The sequence below is a fragment of the Electrophorus electricus genome, chromosome 1 (genome assembly GCF_013358815.1).
Source record: "Electrophorus electricus isolate fEleEle1 chromosome 1, fEleEle1.pri, whole genome shotgun sequence".
NCBI classification, from domain to species: domain Eukaryota; kingdom Metazoa; phylum Chordata; class Actinopteri; order Gymnotiformes; family Gymnotidae; genus Electrophorus; species Electrophorus electricus.
Window position 1 is genome coordinate 18302191 of NC_049535.1, and position 20637 is coordinate 18322827.

At 42.9% G+C, this 20637-nt stretch overlaps 1 protein-coding gene across 1 annotated transcript; it reads left to right on the forward strand.

The window, feature by feature from the left end:
- The first annotated feature begins 813 nt into the window (after window positions 1-813).
- usp40 (ubiquitin specific peptidase 40) lies at window positions 814-19036 on the forward strand. Its single transcript, XM_035532182.1, has 31 exons — window positions 814-1507; window positions 1590-1657; window positions 4249-4365; window positions 4697-4861; window positions 4943-5089; window positions 5264-5407; window positions 6254-6382; window positions 6612-6728; window positions 6969-7076; window positions 7249-7555; window positions 8043-8124; window positions 8305-8476; window positions 8575-8659; window positions 8760-8830; window positions 9093-9460; window positions 9839-9992; window positions 10339-10399; window positions 11286-11339; window positions 11429-11517; window positions 11598-11684; window positions 15170-15206; window positions 15322-15386; window positions 15594-15668; window positions 15764-15848; window positions 15939-16018; window positions 16274-16392; window positions 16582-16647; window positions 16867-17077; window positions 17339-17434; window positions 17585-17679; window positions 17909-19036. Exons 1-31 carry the CDS (start codon window positions 1312-1314, stop codon window positions 18024-18026), a joined length of 3768 nt encoding a protein of 1255 aa, XP_035388075.1. The 5' UTR covers window positions 814-1311; the 3' UTR covers window positions 18027-19036.
- Window positions 19037-20637: the final 1601 nt, after the last annotated feature.

The window sequence follows — 20637 nt, forward strand, 5'->3', positions numbered from 1 at the left end:
TAATTGAGCCACAACACACATTTAGTGATTTTCGTGAAACACCTTTCTGAGAGCTGTGCCCTGTATTATGTAGTAACTATCTGCTGCTGTATGATCTCTACTGTTATGTATTTACTGAGAAGGGAATGTTTTTTTTGTTCCACAAACTGCACGCGCGCACGCACGCACACACACACACACACACACACACACACACACACGGATGTGTAAACAGTTATACTGTGCAGTACTATGCAAAAGTATTAGGCATGATTTAATCATCTCCTTTTTCTAACATAAATGTCATGTTTCTCTGGAAACCTTGCACCTTGTACTTCACTGCAATTTTTATACCTCTCTTATATATATATATATATATATATATATATATATATATATATATATATATATATATATATATATATATATATATATATATATATATATATATATATATATATATGAAAGGATCATGAAGTATTTTAAGACCCACCCTGTGACAGAAGCTTGGTGTATTTGGTTAGTAAGAACTGTAGATGGTTGCTAAGAACTGTGACATGACAGCAGGCTAAACACCCAGTACAAGATCTTTTGATAACAACCATAAAAGATCTTTTTGAGTGCGCGTACTTGTCTCGGCATTGTAAACTTGACAATTCTTTGTGACAGAATGTAATTTTTCGTAAAGGGGACGTATTCCTCTACTGTATCTTACGTGCAAACCAGCACGGGATTTAATATCGCGAACTTTGCGATGTCTGTGGTAACGTGGAAGTGCGCTACCGTAAAACTACAAGTACCAAAATGCATTGCTTCTTTCAGCAGGACAAAAACATGGCTGCGCTCTGAAGCGCAATGATTTCCTACTTAGATTTAGTTTTTTATCATTTATTGACACCGACAGCTGATAATTATGTTTTTGTCGATCGCTGTTGTTAATACGGTGGTGGTGTAGTACACTGACTCCAAAAGAGCTGTTGACAACATTAATATACAGTGCTTTCAAATCAATCGCTTAACATGAAAGCACGGCAAACACTTTTCCGATTTCAGTCTTTCCTTATTGTAAGGACGGTCAGTGATCTGTAGTTTATTCAGTGGTCTGGCATTACATTAACTTGAGCCGAGCAACTTTGTTCAACTAGTTTCCCGCTAACCATGTTTAGCCCAGTAAAATCAGCTTATTTGAGGGTGAGTCCAACTACTGTTAATCGTGAGCTCGGTAAGACCAAGATGAGATAGCAAGAGGCAAACCTTTATCCTGAAAACGAAAGCGATCACCAAAGAACCTGGCTGTACCAAAAAGGCACACTGTTGAGCAGCACCTTCGCCATGTTTGGAGATCTGTTCGAAGAGGACGGAGACAGATTTTCGTCCCACACTATCGGAGGTAACTCTGTTAAAGGTAAAGACACTGAGCCTCCGCCACCAAGAGCAAATGTCAAGCTCAGCGGAATCAAAAACCAAGGCGGCACATGCTACCTCAACTCCTTGCTGCAGACCCTGCTGTTCACGCCAGAGTTCAGAGGTGAAGGTCTCACTAACACCCAGCCTGCTCTTTCTCACTTCCACTTTATGCTGTTTTAACCAGCACAACTGTCTGTTCACAGAGGAGCTGTTTAACCTGGGACCAGAAGAACTGGGGAATCTGATGGACAAGGACAAGCCAGAGGCTAAGGTGTGTGAGAGGGGGCATTATTTGTCATGGAGGGAGGGCTTGGTGTGTTTGGATAAGTTACTGTGAAGTTTTTTGTTGGGTATGAGTGTAATGACGTGCCCGTTTGGGCTCAGTGGTTATAAAATGTTCACAGTCCCCTCTATGCATTTCCATATCATATTCCATATTTCTGTATTTTGTTGGCATGAAATAATGACAGTCAATTGAGATTTTTGAAACTCAAATGAAGAAAAAAAAATCTAAATCAGTTACAAATAAACAAAAAAAATATTTATTTTAAATAAATATCACTAGTGTGCTTTGACATAATTAACATTGATGTAATCAGGTATTTTCTTTAAAACACATAATAACTGGGTTGGCCCACCTGTGTGTGATTGAGGTGATGAATGTTGTTTCAGAGAATGTACATCTGCTCTAGGGGAGAAAAATCCCAGTCAGGCCATGTATATAAAGTTTTGATTATACTTAAAAGTACAATTAGGTCTGTCATTAAAATGTGGATGAAATGGGGCACAACTGCGAATCTTTTCAAACCAGATGGTCCTCCACAACTGCCCATATGAAGAGCAGTAGGGAGAGTCCACCAAGAAGCCCATGACTGCTCGAAAGATCCAACAGTCCTGCATGACACTCATGGAAGAAATTGGGATTGAAACAATGATAGCATGTATGCATCGTAAATTTCGCTTATACAGAACACTTTGTTGAAAAACCTCGCATCAGATTTTTGGGGGGAATTTGCTCAAAGGCTTGCGAGAGAAACATTCTGTGTTCTGATAAATTAGTTTGAGCATAACAACTAAATATTTTTCCTTTAGAATGGCCAGAGTTGAGCATAATGTTAGTCAATGGTTACAATTGCATCGGCAGTAATTCAGTGAAACGCTGGTTTAAAAAGAAAACTTTTGTCTTTGAATTTGTTTGAGTAATGTTTTGCCATACGTAACATCGGGTGGGCTGTTTCTGATATGGCAGCATCAGATCATCTACTGGCAGCATTGGTTCTGCTACTGGCAGAATTGGTTCATGTACAGCCAGGTCTAGTCCAATATGGGCAATGTCCTATGTTGGCATCATCTCTGCAGTAGCATGTAAATAAAACAGAAAGATTGTGGTTAGATCTGTTTAGATGAACACCACATGAACAGTCCGTATGCAGCAGATGTGCCAGTGATTAGCATTTAATTAATGGAGCAGCATAATTAAATCGAGGGCCAGAGGGCGACCAGAGTCCTGAGGGCTCTCTGGGACATTGCATTCCACCCACATCACCGTGGCAAACTTGAATGAACACATGAAGTGGCTGCAAGACAGCATCTACATCTTGGATTACTCCAGGTTCTGCACCTTACAGATGTACATACACAGAAGGCTAACTAAAATGCTTGAGTAAATCAAATGAGCTAACCTAGCTAACAGCTAGGGTTATTTATTCATTCATCTATTTATTTAATTTTATTTTTTTTAGCCACAATTTTGGTTATTACTTAAAAGCCATTAAGATTTAGTAGAATATTACATAAATTGCTTCTTGCAGCTATATATATATAATATAATATAATATAATCCCATGCTTACAAATAATAACAGCAGCATATATATATATATATATATATATATTAGAATAATATGGGACCCAGTACTAACCCTTGTGGGATTACATATTTTAATTTTGACAGGCCAGAGCATTCATTATGTAAAAGGACAAACAGGACAAATTGATGACAATCTGTCATATGAGATTTTTGCTAGGAGAGTGCTTGTCCTCTAATAGCAAAGAGTGTTTCCAGCCTCTCCATTAAAATGTTGTGGTCAGCGGTGTTGAAAAGTAAGCACCAAGATCTAAAACCTATAATTGGAGCTCATAAGGATTAAGACTAGGTTTTTTCTTAATTGGTGCTTTAATGACTAAATTTTAATGATTTGGTCATGTAACCCTGGCCCAGAGGAGAGTTAATTCTAGCAAGCATAGGCTCTATAGCAATAGGCAGTAATTCTGTTAGTAACCCAGGTGGAACTGAATCAAGTCTACAAATTGCAAGAATTTTTCAAAGAAATTAGCTTCTCAAGATTAATCAGGAAAATTCTAAATTGCAGATTAACAGGGTCTGAGGAAGCGCATTAGATTTTTTCCTGATATTTCTGCAAATTCACGTGCCGAAATTGCAAGTCTACTAAAATCAGAGCTCTTTGAACAGGTTATTCAGCTGGTGTTTCACTGAGTGGGCGCAAACCTGTTGGACGTACGAACAGCGTGTCAGTGCTGGAACTGGGGGCTCGCTATCTATGCCTGCGCCATTCGTGGCTGCTAGACATGCTGTTACACGCTGCTCTCTCTGCCTTTCTAGTGCCCGAATACACTCTTCTCTGTCAAGCTATTGATTAACCTACACATCTCTCAGATGCATTTATCACCAATGGCGTAGGAAGAGTAGCTAAACAAGCAGCGAGCGATTCGGAAGCCATAGTGAGATTAATATGCTAGTAGGATACTTAGCTTCAGTTTGTTGCCAGAAGAAATGTATGTGCGTGTCTAAATATTATGGTTTGCATGTGTGTGAAATAGTATGGTATTGTGGGGGCATCGGCAGGTGCGGGTTATTCCATTGGAGCTGCAGAGGCTATTTGCTCGGCTACTGCTTTTGGAGGAACAGACAGCTTCGACCACTGCGCTGACTGACAGCTTTGGCTGGACCAATCATGAGGTACTGTCCTCTTACACGCAAATTGCTGCATGTCACATGCACATACTACATTGGGGATTTATTTTCTGTGGAGAAATTATGCTCCTCTTCTAGAATAAAACACCTTTTTTCTAGAAGCACTATTATCATTTCTTTAATAATTCCTCTAAAACTTCCTTTTGCCTAATGGTAGTGTGTGCATGTACTTCTAAGCTACAAAGCTCAACTTGTCCCCTTCATTCTCGCTCTTCTCCTTTTTTCTCTTTCTCTCTCTACTTTTTTTCCTCTCTTTCCTGTTTCTTCACTTGTTCCCACTCTTTGCCTCTCATTTTGTCTCTTTATCACTCTGTAGGAGATGAGTCAGCAGGATGTGCAGGAGTTGAACAGAATCTTGTTTAGTGCTCTAGAAAGTTCTCTTGAGGGCACATCTGGCAGCAGTCTGATACAACGACTTTACCATGGAACACTTGTCAACCACATCATCTGCAAGGAGTGTAACAATGTCAGCGAGAGGCAGGTGTGTATGGTTTGTGTGTGTTTTTGCCTGAGTGAGTGTGTAAGTCTTGTATATCTGAACCTCTTGTATCTGTTCTATCAGGAGGATTTCCTGGACCTGACTGTGTGTGTGCGTGGAGTCAGCGGCCTAGAAGAGGTTCTGTGGCACATGTTTGTGGAGGAAGAGTTGTTTGAAGGGAATAATCTATACTGGTGCAGCCACTGTGATGGACTAGTTCATGCTGCCAAGGTCAGGCACTGACAGATTACAGCATATATTACAGCACAATTACTACAGTACTGCCTTATCGTTAGCTATTTATAACAAAATAGGGATTTAATATTGAGATTTGTCCTGTTTGTGCAGAGGTCAACTAATTTAAGTTAAAAGTTTTAATAAACTTATTTGTGTGCATGTGTGCAGTCTACTAAGTTGAGGAAGCTTCCCCCGTTCCTCACTGTGTCTCTGCTGCGGTTCAGTTATGACTTTGGGAAATGTGAGCGTTTCAAAGAAATGAGCAGATACACCTTTCCTCTCACCATCAACCTGCGGCCCTTCTGCGAACAGGTACATCCACCCAGCCATGCCTCCAATCTCTCCACCCACCCAGCCATGCCTCCAATCTCTCCACCCACCCAGCCATGCCTCCAATCTCTCCACCCACCCAGCCATGCCTCCAATCTCTCCACCCACCCAGCCATGCCTCCAATCTCTCCACCCACCCAGCCATGCCTCCAATCTCTCCACCCACCCAGCCATGCCTCCAATCTCTCCACCCACCCAGCCATGCCTCCAATCTCTCCACCCACCCAGCCATGCCTCCAATCTCTCCACCCACCCAGCCATGCCTCCAATCTCTCCACCCACCCAGCCATGCCTCCAATCTCTCCACCCACCCAGCCATGCCTCCAATCTCTCCACCCACCCAGCCATGCCTCCAATCTCTCCACCCACCCAGCCATGCCTCCAATCTCTCCACCCACCCAGCCATGCCTCCAATCTCTCCACCCACCCAGCCATGCCTCCAATCTCTCCACCCACCCAGCCATGCCTCCAATCTCTCCACCCACCCAGCCATGCCTCCAATCTCTCCACCCACCCAGCCATGCCTCCAATCTCTCCACCCACCCAGCCATGCCTCCAATCTCTCCACCCACCCAGCCATGCCTCCAATCTCTCCACCCACCCAGCCATGCCTCCACTGTTGTGCTCTTGTAATGAAGATGTATAACAGTGCCTCCCAGTGTATGTCATAAATTCTGGGTTGTGGAGTGTTAAAGGTGTTAGGCGTGTGTGTGCATGTAAAATTTGTCTGTGTGTATGTTTTGTTTTTGTGCAAATGCTGTTGTATTTATGTGTGACTATAACTTCTGTTGATGGAGAGGGGTGTGTGTAAATTTTGTTGTATTGCAGTCAGAACTTCCAGACTCTGAGTTTTCGTACGAGCTTTTCTCTGTCATCATACACAAGGGCAGCTGTTACGGAGGACATTACCACGTCTACATCAAAGACATTGACCAGCTGGGCCACTGGGAGGCACCGGTGAGTGCGTGTTGGTGTATGTGTGTACAAAAACACACAGTGGTTTTTCATTGCTAGAGTTGCAAAATGCATAATTATCCATGATCATTTTCATTTCTTTGTGTGTGTGTGTGTGTGTGTGTGTGTGTGTGTGTGTGTGTGTGTGTGTGTGTGTATGCATGTACCTGTGTGTGTGTGTGTGTGGGGGGGGGGGGGTATGGGGGGGGTGCATGTGCTGTGGGTGTTTTAGGAGGATGACGTTAAGGAGAAGCATAAAGCTCAGAAAAAGCTTCCAAAAGTGCAGGAGTGTGAAGATACTCTGGACTGGGAGGATCCGCTGGCTGTTGTGACCACTGTTTTGGCTCAGGTAGTCCTGTTCATACTCCTGTGTGTTCTCTCTCTCACTCTCTCTCTCACTCACACACACACACACACACACACACACACACACACACACACAAACACAGAGCAATAATTAGTGACTGACATATAAACTTGCTAACCTCATCTACACAGGCACCCAGTTCTCTCTCTATCTCGGCCAGAACTCCATAAAAGCAAATAATAAAGGCTGGTTTCTCTCTTTCTCTCTCTCTGTCCTTCTCAGGAAGCTTCTGGAAGTGTGTTAGTGGACCAGCTTGGTCAGAAAATAATGGACAAAATTGGCTCCTCATGGAATAAGAAGTTCAGGAAGCAGTATGGACCAATTAGCAAGGTGGGCCATCCTCTGTAATGTTTTTGGCTCAGCTACAGCAGGGAGTGTTGGCGGATGTAGGGGGTCCCTTGGACGTCTGTAATTCCATGCATGTGGTAGTGTGACGGTGGCTGAGAGATGGTTGTATATTCTTTCCAATCACACCTTTTCCCCTCTTGTCTGGGTGACCCAGTTCCTGCAGAGCCACACTGATGTGTTTATGTTGGTCTCAAATGGATCCTGTGTGGCTCTGAAAGCCACAACCACTTCAGAACCGGTCGCTCCGTCCCTGCACAGTAACAGACTGGAGCACGCTGAAGCAGAACTACAGGGCTCGGCAGAACTGGACGCGGAGCCTGCAAGTGGCAGTTGCTGGTTCGATCTGAATGACTCTGCTGTGACGCCCATCAGAGAGCAAGCCATCAGCAAGCAGTTTGAGGGGCGAGAGAGTGCCTACATGCTGTTCTACAGGAAGAGCACACTGCAAAGACCACCACAGGGTGCGGGTGGGGAGAAATGGGGGTGTGGGAGGAGTACAGGCAGGTGCAGATGGAGATGTGGGTGAAGCAGAATCACAGATCAGACGAGGAGGCACAGAGAGATGTCACTGTAGCAAAGGCAGGGTGTAGGAGGTGAGGAGAGGGATGTGGGTGTAGCAGAGGCAGGGTGTTGGGTGGAGTGGAGATGTGGGTGTAATGGAGACAGGGTGTGTGGGATGGAGTGGGGATGTAGGTGTAACAGACAAGGACCTGCTAGTCTCATTCTTCACCCTTGTGATTACATACCTTTCATATTACTTTCAAAGTAGTTATGGAATAATATTCCTCAAACCCGATGAGGCATCTATTTAAGAGGTTAACTCGGTGAAATAGCAAATTCAGCAATGTTCTCCTTATAATATAACGCTAGTATATTATTTTATTGACAAATGTAATGATGTGTTGTGCTGTGTTTTATAAATGTAATGTTGCATGTTGTGTTGCACAGCAAAAGGAAACCCTGCTTACAAAGTGCCACTTCACCTACTGGAGATGATACAAGAGGAGAATGCTACACTGCAGCAGAGAAGGTGTGCATACATGCACTCAGGGTGCGATGGCTGTGCTGTGTTCTGCCGGGGTGGGTGCGATGGCTGTGCTGTGTTCTGCCGGGGTGGGTGCGATGGCTGTGCTGTGTTCTGCCGGGGTGGGTGCGATGGCTGTACTGTGTTCTGCCGGGGTGGGTGTGATGGCTGTGCTTTGTTCTGCAGGGCTGACTTTGATGCCAGCAGTAACCGTATTGAGGTTCGACTCCATTTGGCTCCTCATTACCATGTGCAGAATGGAGCGCTGCAGCCCAGCAGTACCAACACCCGTGCTGTCGTCAGCATGATGTTTGACCGCAGGAAAACTGTGGGAGACCTGCGACTGGCTGTCTACCAGGTGGCAACACCTGTGTGACATTGTTATTGTAGCTGTATTTATGTTAGCAAGGTTTTAGTCCCATCTGTTATTTATTTTATTGCCTTTTGTGTGTTTAGATGCAGACTACATGGGAGGGTGACATGGCACTGACTTTAGCAAAGAACCTGCCCGCGGGATTACACCTGTATGACACACTTGATGGTAGGACACACACACACACACACATGCGTGACAATGGCATTGGAAAACCATTAGAACCCTTTGAAGATAAGGGTGTGTGCATATGTGTGTCTCGTTACAGATGATGAGAAATCTCTGTACAGTGCTGGACTGTGTAATGGCTCAGACCTGTTTGTGTGGAATGGGAAAGAGGTACCAGTCAGTACTGCTGAACACTACACAGCACCCAGCACTAATACTGCCAAACTTACTGACCAGAACACCCCAACATCCAGTATTGCCCAACACCCCATACTAACAATACTAACAGTACCTAGAATTAAATACTGCCCAACACTACGTCACTCCATCACTGCACAACTATTCAACAGCAACACACATCCAGCATCACTTAGCCATGCAATACTACGTGTATGTGTGTGTGTGTGTGTGTGTGTGTGTGTGTGTGTGTTAGGTGAATGGGGTGCAGGTGCAGACGGGAGCTGAGTGGGAGCCGGTATTGCTGACCATTCTGCGGCCGGGTGAGGATGAGCTGGATTCTGGCAGTGCGCCTGGAGTTGGGGCTACCCGCACAGACGGATCAGGAATTGTGCGCTTCACACAGGGTTTCGCCAGCGGGATCACTCTGGGAGGGGTTCGGGAGGTACTGGGGCCACAAGAAGCCCTGGTGTGCCAGGAGGCAAAAGGAGCTCAGCCAGGTGGGGGTGGGGCAAGCGGGTGGAGGCTGTGTCCCCCTGAGGCCATGCGGCAGACGCTAAGAGAACTCACACTCCGGGATGGAGACTCGCTGCTGCTGCTACCATCCACACAGCTCACCAACAGGTCAGACACAGGGGTCAAACTCAGTGTCAAGGGGAATCTGCATTAGACTGTGGTGAATTTTATAACAACAGAAAAAAATCACGGCATAGTTCATTGGTAGTTGAGCTAGGCACAAATTAAAAACAAAGATTGAGGAGATTTGCACTGAATCTGTGGCCAACAATGGCTTATGTGCATGGCCAAGTGTTGTAAATTTTTGTAAGTATTATAAGTAGCTATATAACCCAGAGATGGAGGGTGGAGCCAGGCTCTCCTAAAGCTGTGTCTTTGAAGGATGTTAATATAGGCTGTTTGGGGAGTTGCAGCGCAAATTGAGGAGTTAGGGTTTAGGGAGATTGAGAGTTGGGGGTGTTTTAAACCTTTACCATTTCCTCACAGTATGTTCAGTCTGAGTGGGGACATGGTTACCGTGATGACTCCCTTGGACTGTCGCTGGCTTCAAGTGGAGTATTGGTCTCAAACAGCATCGGAAGAAGAGGAGGGTGGGAGGCAAGAATGCAAGAAGAGGAAGATCCCTGCCTCTGGAGACACGGTGAGACAGGCGAACACGTTTGACAAGACATCTTCGAACAGGGCGTAGCCTGTGGTTGCTATGTGTGAGGTGGAGTTGATCCTAAATTGTTCATTCCAAGTCTTATGTCACATAACTTATAGGTGGGTGTGGTAGGTGGATGACTGTAGAGGGTGGTGTACATTTAGGAAACATTTCTAGCGTGAGCTGAACAAAACCCTATTGAGCTACCTTGGTGATTTTGAATGTATCATGACAACTTGTGCTGGTTCTTGTAGCTTCCAAACAATTCTCACACAATTTGGTCTTTTTACAAACACTCCTAGAACGGTGTAGCTAATAAACTGTCAATTTTGTTTGTGTGTAGCGGTTGGGGGAGGTGAAACAGCGAGCACTGGAGGAGCTGCAGTTACAGGAGTGCTTCAGAGGTGAGCCCTAATCTCCTAAACCCCTGTAAACTTGAATCTTTTAACCCCAAATTTGTAATTCCTAACTCCAAAGCCATTATCATAAAGCCATGCCCACTAACCTCTACCTCTTAATGCATCCCATAACCCTACCCACCTCTAATCCATCATCCATATTTAACTCCCTGATGACATCATTCTCAATTCTTACAAGTCTTAATTCTATACGAACCCTGTACCATTTAGCCCCATGCCTACATCTGTTTAATCCTTAACCCTTAAAATCTGTTGAAAAAAAGTCCCTAAAAGTTGAACCTGGTAGTCTTCAGTTCCTGATATCGAATCCACAATATTTTCCTAGATTTTTTAAAATCACTGATAAGTAATTTATATTGTAGGAGATCAATATTGAAATCACCGTCAGAACTGGGTTCTACAAATCTACCTGGGAGGCAAGGGTGACGACACAATAGCCAATCAGTTACGTTAACCATGCAGTTAACTACCAATAATGATCAAATCTTAGACAAGAAAATGATTTTGAGGTCTAGATATGATGATTTCTGTTCTAACTGAAAATTCTGACCTGGAATTTCTAAACATGAATCCCTACTCCTTGAATTTTGAATCAACACATCATCTTTTCTGCCTTTATTCTGCCTAGGAGGTTTCTCCTTGCCACTATCATCTCTGGCTTGCTTTATTATGGACTTGGACCCATACTTTTATAAAGCTGCTTTGTAACAACTTGTGCTGTAAAAAGCTCTATATAAATAAACAATTTGACAATACCATGCTATAGATTCAGTTCTCTCTCTCTCTCTCTCTCTCTCTCTCTCTCTCTCTCTCTCTCTCTCTCTCTCTCTCTCTCCTACCACGCCCCCACCCCCACCCAACACACACTCAGATGAGCCATGCTGTCTAAGGCAGATGGATCGAACAGGAAAACTTTTACCTCCAGGTACTGACATAATGCCTGTAATTACTCTTATGCCACTAACTGCTAATTAAATTGGTCTAAGTTTGTGTGTTTTTGTGCACATTCTGCAGTCTGTGATCACCTAAGTGTGCGTGATGCAGGCATTCGGTTGATGACATCATTGTGTCTGTGTCATGGGTGTGCTCCAAAAGCATCCCAGGTAAAAGTGGATTGTATGGTTATTTTTGTTTCATTTCTGTGACTCTTGAACCACTGTGCCACTGATGTTCTCTCCTGCAGCTTTTCCTGTACTTTAGAGTGGGTGTCGTGCCCTCTGCTGGTCAGGATCGAGAGATCATTGTGGAGGAGAGACTCTCAGTGAAAGAAGTAAGTGCACTGAAAAGTTGCCTGGGCAGTAGGCTGGGTGATGAGAGAATTCATATCACGGTATATTCGAGATGATGCAGGTATGACACAATATACCTAAATATACCTAATATACCTAAAAGGAATTATTATTATTATTATTATTGATATTGCTGTTATTGATATTACTGTTTTATATACCCTTCAAATGTAATAAATCATAATATATCTTAACTTATAAAGACAACACACGAGAGTGAGTAGATTGCAGTAGAAAACCTTTTTTGTTTTTTTTATTGTGCAAATGTATGCTTACAAATGAGTTAGTTAGGGTTTAGTGCCGGCATGAAACATAATGAAATTTGAATTCATCAAATGTTTTACAGAAGTTCAAATACTTGGGAAAATTTAAAATAATTGAATACAAAAAAGTGTTTTTCCCTCAGAATAAATTATTATTCTCATGGGATTAGTTTTTCAGACATATGTCCTTAAAGTAATTTTATAAGACCTCTGTAATGTTTATGACTGATTCACCGTTGGAATAACACAGATGGGGTGGATACTTAATTTACATATTGCCATCCATTGCCATCCAGTATTATGCAGTCCATGCATAATACTACAAAACATTAATTAAACATGATCTATCTAGGGCTCTTCTGAACCAGGAGATATAAATTCCTCACTCACTTGTCTGTAATCCTACACGTCTTCAGTGCAAAATGTTGATATTTAATAAAACTTCTTGTAGTAACAATAACTTGGGCTTGAACATTAGCAGACTACATACATGTACTAGAATTGACCTAAAGCTAGCAAAAATCGGCCATCTGAGAAGGCCTTGGGCAAGTAAATGATAAAGAATATAATATAAGTAATGTGTGCTCCAGCACTTCCAAGCATGATAAAAAGCACAAAAAGGATATGATGGAATGTTTGCTGACATGGCAGTTCACAGGATTAAAATAACCCAGGGTTATTTCTAGCTGTTTTTTTAGAAGGTAAAAAAAAACCGCACAGGAATATTTAAGTTCGTAGGAATGTGCCATCCGTAGTAATGAGACGTGGCGTATTTGCACGGTACTAAACTTACTGAGGTACGCGGGTAATAAATACATTACCCCACCTCCCCATGTTAAATTAATCCCATCTGAACAGGGCTGGAAACTGTAATTATTTTAGCACTGTGCCAAACATTTTAGGATGAGCACAGATGCTTCCTCATACTCACATATACGCGTGCTACGGACTACTAGTGTCTTTAGTTAACAGTGGGTCGGAAACCAAACATTCCATATGACCAAGGACCGTCCCATTTTGAAATCAGTTCTTTGTTGAGGTCAGCCTCATCATGTCTACCTTTCCCTCCTATTTTTGTGTGTTTTCAAAAATGTTTTGCAATTGACTTAGCAATGGTGGCCAAGTTTCTAGTGTGCTAATACTTGGGTGTGTTTTGTCCAGCGGGGGGTTTAAACAGAAGCAGAGTAACACTGCCTGCACCATCACATTTCACCATAGACTTTAAACATCGTCACGCCGAATATATTGTAACACAAATAAGACAACATCTGGGGAGGTCAGATGACAGCCAGGTGTTTTTCAGTTCAAAACCCAAGTTAACTGTGTTGAATAGAGTTTCTAAAGATTTGCAAAATTTGCTGTAGTTACACAGACTTTTGAAGCTGCTGAACACTGACTCAGAGGGATTCATGAATTGTGGAAGTGGTCTTTTTTGTATCAAAGCAATACAAAAGTATAGACAGTTTAGTTCAGTCTACTGGTAAAGTGAATGTGTTAAATATTTTGAAAATGTGACATGGTATTGAAACAAGTGTGAAGACGACTAAAAAAACTAAAATAAGTATAGCGTGTGTGCATGTGTGTGAAACCGTACCTCCCCTACACTCGTCTGCGCCCAGCTAGCACACTTGTCTCAGTCGTCTGCTTTATCACATCGAGCTCAGTCAGTGGAGGTGAACAAATGGAGGAAGTAATGGCTAAAAAGGAGACGAAAGCAGTACATGTTTTGGTCCAGCGGTCAGAGCACACGCGGCTCACCTCCGAGGCCTGGCTTCCAGACTAGGTGTGCATGCTGATCTTCACTACAAATGCTGTCAGAAGTATCTCATGAAGCTGAAGGTGTGATGGAAACCCTCAGTTCACTGAAGGAGAGGGTGGTGCAGCATCACGCAAATAAAATGAGTGCTCTGGCCGGAGAGCGCGCTCTTTTTTCTGATGCCCATAGCGCGCGTTTATCGTCTGCAAGACCTGGGTGTGACACAGCCTTTAGCCTTAACTACAGATACCTAGTTAGCCAGCTTATCGGGTAACATTAGCCTAATATATAAGGCAGCTGCTAACATTTTAGATAATGGTTACTACTACTGCTACATTGTACACTGTTCTTTATGCACCCCTCTATCAAAATAGCATGATGTTATTAATGTAAATAAAACTAGCTAATAGTACAAAAGAAATTGGATGCATTGAACAGGAAATATGGCAGAGCCTAGTTGAACTAAATGATAAACGAGGGGTTGTTTATTTACATAAGCGGTCGTCAACCTTCCGTGTCTCCCATGCTGATCGTTTTGGCCATGATGACTGCTGCAGCCATTGTATTTCAGATAGCACAGCTGTGTCCGTCTGTATCAGTGCTTATCAGCTAGCTAGGTAAGTAGCATCGGCTCCTATAGCTAACACTATCCTAATTGATGACTTGGACGCTAACCTATTGTACTGGCCAGGATGCATTGTATGAGTAGGTGATAAAGCACTTTTGTATGTCGCTCTGGATTTGAAGTAAAAAATGTAAAAAGTTGTAAATATATAAATGTAAGACTTGCGCGTCTTGGAGTGTGTTTCGAAAACAAGAACTGAGGAGGGGGCGTTGAAAAATTCAAACGTGTGATGTCCTACATCGACAGATTGTAGATTTGAGATGAAAGCTTCGTCGGAAGAAAAATAGATTGCTAGAAAAAGGAGGAAAATGTACTTGAGCTTCTTTTTGTGGTAGACCCCTTATTTCGAGACTTTACAAACAGGAGATCTGTCTCATTTCCTATTTTGTACTTTATTTCTATTTAATAAGGAAAAACGCAAGTGTGTATGACCAGCCCGTCCCTTGAAAACACCCCCCAAGTACATTTTCAGTTGGAGTTTCTATTTTATAAGGAATTCAAGGCTGCAAGGACATGAGCAGGTTTTTTTTAATGTAGTCCAAGTCTAACATTTATGCGGGTAGATCTTTAAATTGTTCAGATTTAAAAACGTGAAATTATTATTCTTATTCTAAGAAAGTTTGGGGTCCACTGAATTAGATGATACCTTGCCATTTCTGTCCCTTAATGGCATACACATACGCATACCTTATAAAAGAGTTAAGTGTGTGTGTGTGTGTGTGTGTGTGTGTGTGTGTGTGTGTGTGTGTGTGTGTGTGTGTGTGTTGTTCCCCCTGGTCTACAACATGGTTACAGCCTTGGTTCGGTTTCTTTGTGTTTCAGTGTCTCACAAAGATGCTGCAATTGGCTGACCTGGATGGTAATGTCTGAAGCTTATTTAATTATATTATAGCTCCAACATTCAGCTGACTAGGACTTACACACACGCATATGAGTGTTTTGTTTTTTTTGTGTGTGTGCGCGCGTGCATGCAGGAATGTGCTGGCACTTGCGGAGGATGGACTGGTGTGAGGAGGTTGGGGAGCCCCTGATGGATGAGGTACAGTAAGAGCTGGTCATCATGTGGTCAACATTTTAACACAATCATCCTCTAGAGCACTGCTGTGGTTAATGTGCCTTTACCATTAGCATTTGTGTTCTACCGCTGGTTTGCCATTGGATGTGTATGTGTGCACGTGTGTGTATGTGTTAGTGGGTGGCGGGGGGGGTACTGAGACTGTGAGTTTGAGAAACTGTTTTCTACTAGAATGCGTCTTTGCTGGATGTGAAGCTCTGCTCTGGGGACACTTTGGTCATTGCTGAGGGACAGCTCCCCCCAAAGGTAATAACTTCCTCACAGTTTCGTTGCGTGACTAAAAAGTTAGTGTTTTTGAAAATGTTCTGTTGAACTTCACTTTAATTTGACCTCCCCTTCAGGGCTTTCTGAAGCTGTCTGTGAGGTGGTTGGTGGATCGGAGTAGTGACTGTGTGTCCAGTTTTCCAGATCTTAGTCACAAAATAGGTCAGAAACACTGAGCACTGAAGGCGGAGAGGTCATGAGTACTGGTGTTACACTACGTTTATAACATTTTGTGTGTGTCTTTATGTTCAGAGTGGGCAGAAATGGAGATGACATCTGTTGGCTATGTGGAAATCTCGCAAGAGGCATCACTGCATGACCTCAGGTGTCAGGTACCTTTCTCACGACCTGCCACTGTGTATGCTACACACCATTATGCAAAACACTGTATTCTGAACTACACAAGATGTAATGTTTCACACATTGCACATGACACCTAAGGTTGGTCTATTGCACTATATACTATACATGTATAAAGCCTTACGGAGGTTTAAGTCACCCACGACACACAGTGTAGACTAAGCCAAACAGTGCATTATGGGAGAACCCGGAGTGTATTATGAATGTGCTTGGGTGTGGGTGGTTAGGTGCTGACACTGCCTGCGCTGGTGGGTCTGTGTATGCCCACTCCTGAGTTCCTGCGTTTGTGGGTAATGGAAGGGCAAACACCCAGCAGAATCCTCAGAGGAAACCAGCAGACACTCAGGTAGAGAGATCACGTGCGTGCGTGCGTGCGTGCGCGCACACACACACACACACACACACACACACACACACACACAGACATACTTAACTAGAGAGATCATCTCGCATGCTCACACATTTGGGTAGAGAGATCAACCACATACACTTGGGTAGAGTGGTCTCATATGCCCATTCTACATCTTTTTCTCAGGAAGCTAAAGTTGGGGATGGGGTCTGAGGTGTGTGTGCAGAAGCTGCTCTGTGAGGAGGATCTTGGGTGAGTCAGTGTACATCTCAAATCAGTGCAGGGCAGGGGATTCACTATGGTGTGGAACCAGGGTGGTACGGCAGTCCTGCTCCTGAACATAGAAGCTTCTTGATAGTCTGTAACCTGGCTGAAAATGGTCCAACTGCCTGTCAGCTGGAAATATATTCTTCCTGTTTAACTTTTTCTAGCAATGCTATATCTGTTTGCTTTTGTCTGTACTCTCCTCAGACTGAAGGAGGTGTTACTAAGATTGAAAATGGGTGTGCCAGGTGAGAGGGCGTATTACTCTGCCCAGGAGTTTGTGTGGGATGCAGGACGAGATCCATCCCCTAAGGGGTTGTACAACAGCCTGGCCTCCCTCTACAGCACCTCACCTGACAATCTTCTGCTTGCCAAACACCTGCCTGACAAACACACCTGGATGGCCATTCACAATTGGGTGAGGCGAGTGCAAGAAAAGAGTTTGTACGCGTTTTTTTTTTGTTTGTTTTGTTTAGCGGCTCTCTTGAAGGCAAATTGGAATCTTCTAAAATTTGGTGGTGCTCATAAACTAAAAGTCTGGTCACTAATTGGAGTCCAGCTTGATATTGGGTTGTCCCCTGCAGTCAGAAATACTGTAGGGCTGAGTGAACTTTTGTTTTATGGTTAGATCAGCTCTAGATTGAAAGTCCCTGCTTTGCTGGTCTTCTCGCTCCACCAGACTCAGCATGTCTCTAAAAAGAAGAAAAAGAAGAAAGTGGAGAGTCTTCAGGGAACTCCGTACTGTCTCAGAGATGGAGATATCATCGGAGTAAAGGTGAATTGATTTGCATCAGTTTTATTTCTTTTCATCTGTTAAGGAATGAACCGTTGTAGTGTGGTGGTAGCCTTCTCCAGCACACCTGTCGTGTGTGTGTTTGTGTGTGTGTGTGTGGGTGGGTGTGTGTGCACGCGTGTGCGCATGTAGAATCTGCTGGTTGACAGTAATCGAGAGTTCAGTACACTGAAGGATGAGCAGGAGCAGCAGAGACTCAGGGAGCAAACAGACATCCACAAGAAAGGGTGAGACCACCTTTTTCTCTACTCACTCCACACACCCATATACACAAACATATTTACTCCTCCCACATCACACTCTCAATGCAGACCATCAGTGATGCCTCAAATGTCTGACCATGCTGATCTTCTCTGCCAGACACATACTGTACAAATCAATTCAAATACAGTAGCTCTGAAAGGCAGTACCGAAAACAAAGTGGTAAATTATGTATTTATTTGTGTTGACCACTAGAGGGCAGACTGCCAGTGGAGAGATCACACAGGAGGCGAGGCCTGAGGGAAAAGCCAGAGCAAATAAAAACAGGAAGCCAGAAGTGGCCTTGTCAATCAATGTGGCTGTGTTCAGATAACCCTGACTCATAAAGAAAAGCCACACCCCCTAAGCACCTCACAGCCAACCAGTGCTCAAATACTGAAGTCTGTGCAAATCCATGTCTCACATACCTGTCCTGCCAGTAAAGCAAGAGTTTCAAGGGTTTGCTGCCTCACTATGGAACACTCAAGCAACACAGGCTCATGGGAAATACTGTGGGTATACTGAACAAGTAATGCTTTTATGTTGGAATTAGGACCTTTCAGGAAATGAGAATTTCCCAAGATTCTCTGCTGCGGTTTATGGGGGAAAAAACCTTTTCCTACTAGGAACAGGAATCAGTTTATTCTGCCATCCTTTTGTTGTTGTTGTCCTTTCTCAGTTAGCAGTTTTTGTTAGCACTGTATTTTCTAACACTAACTGCAAGTGTTTGGTTTCCTTTTCAACATCTCATCTTTTCTCACACCTGTTCCTGGCTCAGATTAAGTTCTTTGAATGGCCATGTGTAGTTTAATGCCTTAACACCGGAACCCTCGTCACCCAGACCCCCTCATCCTAGTCCACCAGAGTAGATGAGTATTTATAAGTGAGTGTTTCCCTATAATCCTTCAAGAGAGAAGTTTCCCTGTAAACCGAGGGATTGTTCATTTATAATGTTATTGAGTCTAAAATCATGAGATTTGTATTTGTTTTCGTAGATAAGATTATATGTTTGAGGAACAAGCGTTTGTGTTGATTTTTAATAGAATTTGGATTAATCTCACTCTAATTTGTTTGAGCTCCCAGGGAAGTAGTAATATTGCAGTTATAGAGTAAATACGTGTGTGTGTGTGTGTGTGTGTGTGTGTATATACACATAATTATGTATAATTACATAATTATTTAACTTTTTATTTTTTTTGCCCTTCTGTGTTTTTAAAGCAGCAGAGTAAAAGAGTGAAACTGATCTGTTTCGATAAAACACGAGTTTAGTTTTGTTTTAAACATCCTCCGTTAAGTTTTTTGGGGGGCTGTTAAAGTTTAAATTAAAATGTATAATAAAATTTACTGAATCAGACTGTCTGAGCTATTTTCAAAATGTCATTATTTGTTCAAAATCCAAGGACACATTTACTAAGTCCACGGTCCTGCAGGGGAATTGTGATGTCTGAGTGACAACTGGGTATTCTGAGGGCCTATGAACCACTGCAGAAATAGTCTGGTAATCCAAACAAAAAGGAGTTCTGGCAAAACAAGACTATTCCATTTCTCCCCAAAAAGGGAAGTAGTAAATTATTTTTGTTGAGAGCTAGGGGGCATCATTTTGGGGGTGTGGCTTTCCCGTCATTACATCATTTAGGTGGTGTAACTTGCAGCTTGCTGCAGAGACTGGAGCAGCTAAAACTTCATCTTTTTTGGAATGATTACATTCTATGTGGAAATAGAATTATTCTTTCCACTTGCTTGCACTATGACCAGATGTTTATTCCACAACTCTGTTATTGTTAATGTTTTTTGTAACCAACAATGTTGTGCAATAACTGAAAAAGGATCTGAATGCTTTGGTCATGCTGTACAATTGTGGCCAAAAGTTTTGAGACTAACACACATTTTGGTTTTCACAAAGTTTCCTTCAGTTTTTATGGTGGCAATTTGCATTAACTCTAGATTGTGAAGTCATTCCTTGCCATGAAAATGAAGGTAATCACAAAAATTACTGCATTTCAGCCCTGCCACAAAATAGCCTGCTGAGATCATTTGAGTGATGATCTTGTTAGCTCAGGAGAAAGTGTTAATGAGGACTAGGCAGCTGATTTAATTCAAGCATTTATCGAATCATCAAAAACCTCAAGGAGAGAGGTTCAGTTGCAGTGAAGAAGGCTTCAGGGCGCCCAAGAAAATCAAGTAAGCGCCAGGACCATCTCCTAAAGAGGATGCAGCTATAGGATCGGCTCACCACCAGTGCAGAGCTTGCTCAGGAATGGCAGAAGGCAGCTGTGAGTGCATCTTCACGCACAGTGAGACGAAGGAGGATCACTTGGTGTCAAGACGGGCAGCAAAGAACCAAGGTGAGCACTACCATGAGTCCTGTGTCATGCCAACCTGAGACCATTCGTGTGTGGGGTTGCTTCTCATTCAAGGCAGTGAGTTTGCTCAAAATTTTGTCCAAGAATACTTCCATGAATAAGGAATGGCATCAAAACAACCAAGTGGCTTGGGGAACAAAACATTTAAATTTTGGGTCCATGGCTTCTTAGAAACTCCTTAGATCTCAATCCCATTGAGAACCTGTGGTCAATCTTCAAAAGGAGGGCAGACAAACAAAAACACAGGCACTGATTAGGCAAGAATGGGTTGACATTAGCCAAGATTTTGCCCTTAATCTGATATTCAGCATGCCAAGGTGGATTGCAGGAGACTTAAAAAAGATGGTTCACTGTAAATATTAAATCTTTGCTTAAACTGGATGTATTTGTCAATAAAAATTTCACTATAGTTCACTATACCATATAAACATCTGACAAAATGATCTTTAAAAAAAACCTGAGGCAGTAAACTTTGTGAAAACCAAGATTTGTCAGTCTCAACTTTTGGCCATGATGGTACACACCTGCGTTTGTAATGAAATTAATGTTTTCCAAGAGGAGTTTGTAGAAACAGAACTTTGC